Source organism: Primulina huaijiensis, chromosome 1 (assembly GCF_012295235.1).
Source record: "Primulina huaijiensis isolate GDHJ02 chromosome 1, ASM1229523v2, whole genome shotgun sequence".
NCBI lineage: Eukaryota > Viridiplantae > Streptophyta > Magnoliopsida > Lamiales > Gesneriaceae > Primulina > Primulina huaijiensis.
This window is the reverse complement of record NC_133306.1, coordinates 6,203,109-6,212,647: the sequence shown is the minus strand read 5'-3', so window position 1 is coordinate 6,212,647 and position 9,539 is coordinate 6,203,109. Positions and strand designations below refer to the sequence as shown.

General features: G+C 37.4%; 1 protein-coding gene and 1 pseudogene across 2 annotated transcripts in view; one reads left to right on the top strand and one right to left on the bottom strand.

Annotated features, from left to right (window-relative positions):
• Nucleotides 1–2,796, top strand: part of LOC140980312 (tryptophan synthase beta chain 1-like) — a 10,727-nt gene extending 7,931 nt beyond the window's left edge. Inside the window, exons 2-6 of one of the 2 annotated variants that reach the window (XM_073446079.1) lie at nucleotides 529–885; nucleotides 976–1,409; nucleotides 1,530–1,624; nucleotides 1,719–1,930; nucleotides 2,692–2,796. In XM_073446079.1, the coding sequence (XP_073302180.1) occupies nucleotides 529–885; nucleotides 976–1,409; nucleotides 1,530–1,624; nucleotides 1,719–1,891 (1,059 nt within the window). In that variant the 3' untranslated portion in view covers nucleotides 1,892–1,930; nucleotides 2,692–2,796. Of the gene's footprint in view, nucleotides 1–528; nucleotides 886–975; nucleotides 1,410–1,529; nucleotides 1,625–1,718; nucleotides 1,983–2,691 lie in introns of those variants that run through there. The other variant, XM_073446070.1, reaches the window with a different exon arrangement.
• Nucleotides 2,797–5,305: 2,509 nt separating this feature from the next.
• On the bottom strand, nucleotides 5,306–9,539 carry LOC140974950 (uncharacterized; annotated as a pseudogene).

Below are 9,539 nucleotides of genomic sequence, written 5' to 3'. Positions count from 1 at the left end.
ATAGAGCCTCAGTGTTGTCCCGGGTCGTAAGGACTAATGGTGTACAATCATAACCACGGACTTATCCTCTCGATGAATGATAACCACTTGGAAAGTCCGAGGGAGGGTTGTTCGGTATAATCATCATATGACTACCCATCTGTATGTTTGGACATCTCTATGCCCTTACCAAGAAACGCAGTACACAACATCACAGATGCTAGTCTCGAGCTCAAGCGACCTTTATCCATGTTTTAGGCGGCTGAATCGACTAGGAACGAATTTAGATCATACAGTGTTTACAAATGAGTTTCAACATCGAATTACGATTCATTTGTATTAAAGTATAATCAAGGTCTTTATCTATGTTTGAAATCATGGGTATACAGATAAAGAAATAACAAACCATGTAATAATGAATTATATTAAAATAAAGATTGTTCTTTACAACTGAGTCAATAAAATCTCTAGTTAACAGTTGACTTACAGGGAATCTACTCTAACATTATTCTCATCCGAACTTTCTGAAATTTACTGCTTGTTTGTTAGGAAGAGCTTGCCACGGTGCTTAGAGATTACGTGGGACGTGAAACTCCACTGTACTTTGCTCAGAGGTTAACAGATTATTACAAGAATTGCAGAGGAGGAGGTCCAGATATTTACTTAAAGAGGGAAGATCTCAACCACGGCGGAGCACATAAAATCAACAACGCAGTTGCTCAAGCTATGCTTGCAAAACGCATGGCCCGGAAAAGTGTGATGGCCGCCACAGGTGCAGGCCAGCATGGCGTTGCAACAGCCGCTGCATGTGCTAAATATGGCCTCGAGTGTACGATATTCATGGGGGATGTGGATATGGAGAGGCAATCAACCAACGTGTGGCTAATGAAGCATCTTGGTGCTCAGGTACTAGTCGTACTATCGAAAATTATGTACGATTTCACGAATCCTATCAAAAGTCAAAACATTTGAAACTACAATATATAAATGTTCTAGGTGAAATCTGTTCAAGGAACATTGAAGGATGCAACATCTGAAGCAATAAGAAACTGGGTCGGAGATTTGGAGTGCAGCTACTATTTATCAGGGACAGCGGTGGGTCCACACCCATGCCCGAGTATGGTAAGAGAATTCCAGTCGGTGATCGGAAGAGAAACAAGAAAACAGGCGATGGAGAAATGGAGTGGGAAACCGGATGTTTTAGTAGCCTGCGTGGGTGGTGGATCAAATGCATTGGGGCTGTTTCATGAATTTGTTAGAGACGGCGAAGTGAGATTGATCGGAGTCGAAGCCGGCGGTTTTGGAATAGAGAGTGGGAAGCACTCCGCCACACTGGCTAAAGGAGAGGTGGGAGTCTACCACGGGGCCATGAGTTACCTCTTGCAAGATGATGAGGGCCAAATCATTGGCCCACACTCAATTGGTGCCGGGTACGTTCTCGGATACACTTCCATGATCCATCTATTTATAACCAACACATACTCAGATGTATTCATATATGCGGCAAAAGAAAACTAACAAGTGAGAAAAAAAAATCTGAAAACTGGCAGGTTAGAGTACCCGGGTGTTAGCCCCGAGCTAAGCTTTCTCAAAGACATCGGGCGCGCCGAGTTTTACACCGTAACAGATGCAGAAGCCCTGGATGGTAATTTTTTTAAAAAAATTTAGACTATTTGCCAATTCCAACAAGATACACGGATTATATTAATATATTGAACAATATTTATAACCTATTGCAGCTTATGGATTGTTGTGCCGGTTAGAAGGAATATTTCCGGCCCTGGAAGCCGCTCACGCGTTGGCATACCTCGAAAGGCTTTGCCCCACTTTGCCCGATGGCAGCAAGGTGGTTGTTTGTTGCAGCGGCCGTGGAGAGAAGGACGCTGCCACAGTATTTAATCAACTACAATAAAAACATACATGAACGTTGCCACATATATCGCGAAACAGAGTAATCAATTCAGCTCAACGACACTATATCGTGAGTGTCGTGTCTTCATTATTACATATCAATATTGTGATACTATTGTCCCACATCTAAAAAATCAAATATTTAAAATGAGTTTATAATGGCTTACAATGGATTTCTATAGCAACTTGGGCTAATCATTTTCGTAAAGCGAGCACGAAGACGAAGTAGTTGCTATAGGGGCCTATTGTGCAGTCACGCAGGCGCGGACCCGAGCTCGGGGCGTGACAGAATGGTATCAGAGCCGGTCACGGCATGGAACACCGGGAAATAAGGGCTATGCAGGGCAAAGTGCTACGTACATGGGAGCCACCTCTTAAACCTGCGGGGCAAAGTGCTACATGACGGGAGCCACCTCTTGAACCTGTAAGAGCCACATCTAGATTCTCGGTGCTGGTGGATCGAGGGGTCAGGCCGCGACGAGGACGTCGCGTTCTGAAGGAGGGGTGATTGTGATACCCTTCCACATCTAAAAAATCAAATATTTAAAATGAGTTTATAATGGCTTACAATGGATTTCTATAGCAACTTGGGTTAATCATTTTCGTAAAGCGAGCACGAAGACGAAGTAGTTGCTATAGGGGCCTATTGTGCAGTCACGCAGGCGCGGACCCGGGCTCGGGGCGTGACAGAATGGTATCAGAGCCGGTCACGGCATGGAACACCGGGAAATAAGTGCTATGCAGGGCAAAGTGCTACGTANCCCGAGCTCGGGCGTGACAAATATCTCATTTTTTCCCCAGTACGTACGGTTGATACTCTTCTTGCACGGTAATGGCTATCCTACTACACTCGGAGAAATACTACCCACCAAGGATAGCCATTAATTAAACGGGGTCTCCATTGCAAATTGGTGTAGAGGAGAGCCATTACGGGGATCTACTTAATTTGTAATGACGGCAATACCAAAATATTTATAATTAGAAAATATAATTAGGAAACAAAATACAATTTTTTGGGGAAAAAAACAAACGTTAAATGGAAAAAATATATGTTAAATACATTTATATGACCGTAAATTTTGGAAAGATCATTCTACCCATGTTTCCATTAGGATTCAGTCTCAATGTATTATTTTTTTGAATTGATACCTGACAAAGTCTATATTTTAGTTTCAACTCACTGTTGACCAAATTTTACTTTTTTCTTCTTTATATTAATTAGATACAAATATTAAATATAAACATCTCCACCCAAATAATAATTTTTTTTGTTAATTTATATTAATAATAAAAATTTAACTTTTATTGAATTAGTTAAATTTTTAAGTACTAATACTGTATTTTTATTATTATTTTATGATTAATATTATCATTATAATTATAAATCCAGTATTTATTTTTATCATAAAATTAGTTATTATTTTAACTAATTCTCGTTATTATTAAAATTATAAATTATTTTTATTAGTCAAATTAATATTGCATTATTATTATTGAAAAAAGAAATGATGTACAACAAGGTAAAATTATTTTAAATAATTTCAGACATGAGAAAATGAAAAGAATACATATTTTAGGATTATTAAACTACAAAATGTTATATGATATAATTTTTAGTAATTAAGGCTATTTTTAAAAATAGACTATCAATACGGGTTGGAATAAATAAATTTTTTTGATATATAATTAGAGAGTTTTTAAAAACCCTATAATTAATGGTAGTGGGTTTTCCCTATCCCAACATATGCAAATCGTTGCCATAACATGTCCTTGTACGTAGATTCATTAAAAAATCATGAAGGGTTAGTTGATCTTAATTAACTATGGAAGTGGTTATTATTTGTTGATAATTGAAAGGTTAAAATTTCAAAAAATATATATATAAAAGTCCCTATTCTACAATTGTGGGCAATAAACATGTATGACTTGTTGTATCCATTAAAGAACACTGGGACAACGTTATTATCAATTATAACTTTTGGTAAATAGACAAGCGCTCGATCGATTCTACATATTTTTTGAATAATAATAATAATAAAAACGAACCATGACCTAAAATTATACTTTCATTTTGATTTTTTTATAACGTGGAATTTTTTTATATTACACATTAGATTATTTTTATTAGTATTTTAATGTGATTAATAATTTGTCAACATCAATAAAATACTCACTATATCTTTTTTTTTTTTTTTTTGAAACAATACTCACTATATCTTAAAGTCTTGTATTTTCACCAGATTATTTTCTCAACTATTTAATGACATTAGAGACAAGAAATTTCATGAAATCACAAGCTTAAATATATAGACAACAGTGATAAAAGAATATCTTATAAGACCAAGAATAAACATATTGAATATGTTGGTTTAAAAATTAAATATGTCATCATCTTAGGCAGAAATAGTCTAACATTTGGACACTTGAGACGCTTTTTACAATTCACACGAGAAAATTATTAAAAAAATTAATTAAACAGTAAATTACCATGAAAACCACAAACTCGAATATGAATCGTGTGTATATATATATATTTATAATTTTTTTAAAAAAATTTAAATTTAATTAGGTAGAATCGGACCTTGACCGCCGATTCCGTAACTCGGCCCTTAACCATACACGAGCGGAATGGTTAAGGGTTGGGATTTTCGTGGCCAGGTTTAGCTCTACCCTACTAACTTGTGGAAAAAAAAAATTATCTAACAAATTCAATCCCAAATAGGTTTGCCTGTCCTACTGGGCGCTAGCTTATAGCCCATTCCAAATTGTGGCAGTAATTTAGCGCAATAAACATGCATGGCAAGTTCTATATACCCATTGAGGGGTACAAAATGGGGAAATGTCTATAAAATTGGAAAATAAAATGTAATTAACGTAATTAAATATATTATCTTGCTTAAAAAACAAGGAAATCAATCCGAATCGGATTTCGACCTTTTGGACCGATTTATTAACAAAACAAAACTTACTAAAAACAGGAAAATATGAATTTGAAGACCTAAATGAAGGATTTTGCCCAACGTGAATGTTCTTAATTGACCCATTTACCATCATAATTGTCTTTTTTGTCCAAATAAAACATTGCCGAAAATCAGCTAATTTCAGTTGTTTTATTTGGTCTTCGGTGATCCCAATATTCCAAAAAGACATCTTGTACTGCATTAGTCTCGATTCAAGCGGCCAATAAGTTTATCAAATCTCAGGAAATTTTAAATATTATATACAATTATTAATTGAGCTAAGAAAACCTAGTATTTGTCCGAACTGCGAAATTCAGAATGGAAAATCAAGGTTAGTAGAAAATATTTTTAAAATTAAATAAGTAGATCTGCAACCGTGCAGGTGTACGTCTCAACTCTCGAGCATGCAGCGTGCATGCCAGCCCATGTTGAATACTGCTGTGTGGAGGGAAAAACCGTCGTATTTTATTTCTCAATTCTCATACCATTTATATACAAGAAGGAAAAAACGTGTTATAGTGTCTAACACTTTTATGCCTATGTGTGTATATTAACTAATACAAACTAACACTCCCCATCAAGATTGGTGGAGATTTAAAACACCAATCTTGGACATCAAGTAGGTGTGTTGATCCTTTCCCAAGCTCTTAGTGAAAATGTCTGCAAGCTGATTATTTGTAGGAACATAAGAAGTCTTGAGCAGCTTGGCTTGAATTTTTTCTCGTATCAAATGGCAATCGATTTCGATATGCTTCGTGCGCTCGTGATAAAGTGGGTTAACAGCAATGTGTATAGCTGTCATGTTATCACAATACAAAGTAGCTGGTTCTGTAATGGACACACCCATATCTCGAAGTAATTCGGTAATTCGTACAATTTCATAGGAGGTGGTTGCCATTGCCCTGTACTCGGCTTCAACGGATGATCGTGAAACGGTGCTCCGTTTCTTAGTCTTCCAGGACACCAATGAATCTCCTAGCTTCACACAATAGAATGTAAGTGATCTTCAAAACATAGGGCAGGCAGCACAGTCTGAATCGCTGTACGCAAAAAAGGAAAGAACACTATGAGCAGACAGCAAAATACCCGAACCAGGCGTGGATTTTAGGTAGCATACAACTCGAATAGCAGCTTCCATATGTGATTCCTTAGGTGAATGTAGGAATTGGCTAAGATTTTGCACCACATAGTAGAGATCGGGTCTAGTGAGAGTAAGGTATATCAACTTTACCACAAGCCTTTTATAACTACTAGAATCTAGCAGCAAGTAATCAACATCATCTAGTGAAGTCTTGTGTTGAATAACAGAATCAAGTTCATGGCTTGTAAGCCTAAGATTTTGCTCCATAGGTGTAGCACACAGTTTGGCGCCACTCAAACCTATTTCAGAAATCAATTCCAATGTGTATTTGCGTTGACATAGGAAGATTCCTTCACGAGATCGGGAAATTTCAATCCCTAAAAAATATCACAACAGACTAAATCCTTGAGATGTATTCTGGAATGAAGAAAGGTTTCAGCTCCTTGATAGAAGAATCATTATCACCAGTTATTATGATGTCATCGACATACACAAGTAATAAGACTATGCAACCGGAAGTTTTTTTAATAAACAAGGACTGATCATGTTGCGACTGAACACAACCTGCATCCTTCATAATGCTAGAAAACTTATGGTTCCATTGTCTTGAAGCCTGTTTTAGCCCATATAAGGATTTCTTTAACAAGCAAACCTTGGACTCCCCATGTCTGCTATAACCCAAGGGCATATCCATGTATACCTCCTCATCTAAATCTCCTTGAAGAAACGCATTCGTGACATCCATTTGATATAAATTCCAGCCTCTAATAGCTGCCAAGCTCAACATATCCCGAATGGTCACAATCTTGGTCGTGGGTGAGAATGTGTCATGATAATCAATTCCTTGTTGTTGTGTATATCCCTTTGCCACAAGCCTTGCCTTGAATCTATCCACGGTTCCATCAGGTTTGTGTTTAATTTTGTACACCCACTTACACCCTATCGCCTTCTTATTGGCAGGAAGGGCAACAACATCCCATGTATAATTGGATTCAAGGGCTGCAAGTTCCAAATCCATAGTCTCTCTCCATCTAGGATCAGTCATTGCTTCATGATAGTATTGAGGTTCTTTTTCAGAAGAAATGGATGCCAAAAAACTTTGATAAGATGGATGAAATCTCGAATATGCAAGAAAATTTAAAATAGGATAATTGGACTTGGCTAAATGACTGTGTGGCAAGGTTGGACAAGTGTAGTCTTTTGTCCAAATGGGTGGTGTTGTGTGCCTAGATGATCTTCGAAGAAGTAGGGGATCTGGCTCAGGAACAACAGGTTGATAAGATGAAACAGGATCATGCTCGACAATGGGATCATAGGGAAAAATTGGAGACTGCTGTGCAGCCTCAGAAAAAGGAAACACTCCCTCATGAAACGCATCTCTAGAGAAAAATATCCTATCATTGTGAAGGTTAAGTAGCTTATATCTTTTTTGTGTATTCGAATATCCCAAGAACACACATGACAATGCTCTAGGGGACAGCTTGTGTTGAATAGTCAGGTTGGTAGCATAACACAAATAACCAAACACTCGGAGGTGATTAAACGAAAGAACCTTATGAAATAAGAATTCCTGAGTTGTTTCCTAAGAAGGGAGTAGGAGTGCGGTTAATCAGATAGACCGCTATTAGAACACAATCACTCCAAAACTTTAATGGAATGGATGACTGAAATCTCAAAGCCTGAGCTATGTTCAAAATGTGTCGATGCTTACGTTCCACAACACCATTTTGTTGTGGTGTGTATGGACAAGAACTTTGGTGTATTATGCCAAGAGATTGAAACAAAACCATGCATTCCAGCTTAAAGAAATAAGATGCATTATCAGTGCGAATAATTTTGACTGCCATGCTGAATTGGTTTCGTATAATCAAAAAAAAGTTTTTAAGGATTCGTAGGACATCAAGTTTGGAATGCATAAAAAATACCCAAGTCCCTCTAGAAAATCATCAACTATGGTAAGAAAATATCTTTCTCCATTGTATATTTTTGTTTTGAAGGGTCCCCAAATATCCACGTGCAAATAATTCAAAAGGACACGAAGCTTTAAAAGTGCTTGCACGTGGAAAACGAAGTCGGGTTTGTTTTGATTGTGGACATATAGAGCAATGATGCATAGAATCACATGTAGATATAAAAAGTAAAAGTTTCATCCTATCAACAGATACATGACCCAAACGTTTGTGCCAAAGTGAATCACTTATTGAAGAACAAGCTAGTGTATTATCAAGTGTCAATGTATTAAATCGAATCTTAAAACTAGAGGTAGGAACATGAGATAATGAAGAAAAACCAGAGTGTTAACAGTTTGTGTTGTCCAGGTGATAAAGTCTGTTCCGTTCTCTACCAATCCCCATTATCTGTCCAGTCTTGAGGTCCTGAAACATACAAAAGTGGGGGTAAAATGTAACATAACATTGATGTTCTTTGGTGAGTTTAGAAACAGAAAGCAGCTTGAACTTAAAATCAGGAATTTGCAGGACTTTGCTCAGCATTATTGAATCTGTAAGGGCTACAGAACCTGCTCTATTAATGGAAATCTTACTGCCATTTGATAAACCAATTGTCCCATAGGAATCAGCTATGGATTCAGAATTTTACAAAACCAATGAATCTCCTACCATGTGCTCATTCGCACCAGTGTCTATTATCCAAAGAACCTTTGGGAAATGAGACAATGATAAAGAACCCCTCTGCCCTGTACCTGCCATATTCACCATAGGTTCATCAAGAGATTCAGCACTACACTTTCCTAGCATCTTCAAAATCTCAGCATATTGAGTTTGACTGAAGATTGGAGCATCATGAGCTGCTTCTGTTGGTATGCCAGATGAGTCACGCTCAACCACATTCGCCTCAAATTGTCGCCTTCTATTATTCACGACTTTCTGAGGAACACCCTTGCCTTGAGGCTTGAACATTTTATGACCTAGAGGATATCCATTAAGCCGATAACAAGCAGCTCGCGTGTGACCATTCCAATTGCAATAATCGCACTTGAGAACTTCCTTCACATGTGGATCTCTACGATTTTGATGAGAAAAAAATATCGCAACTGGAACATCTACAGAAAGTATAGCACGATGAGATTCTTCTTGGGAGATTATCGAAAACGCTTGTCCCACAGTCGGTAGAGTAGTCATCATGAGAATTTGGCTTCGAATATGAAGATAGCTCTCATTTAATCTCATCAAAAACTGAAGGAGTCGCTGTTGTTGATCATGTTCAAGATATTTTCGGGCGGTTGCACACTCACAAGAAGGTAGAGTTACTAAGGAAGAGTATTCATCCCACAATTGTTTCAATTTGCAAAAATAGACTGAAATTGTACTCTCTCCTTGTGTGAGCCTTTCAGTTTCTCGATGCAGAGCAAAAAGCCGCGATCCATTTACCTTATCAAATTGCTCTTTTAAATCAGAAAATACCACAGATGCTTCAGTGGCATACACAAGGCCTCGAAATATATATTTGGAAATCGTATTGATGATCCAAGACAAGACCAGTGCATTACATCTCTCCCATTGTTGCAATGTAGAAGATCTAGCGATTGGACGCGTACATGTGCCGTCAATGAATCCGATTTTATTCTTTGCACGCAATGCAATTAACAT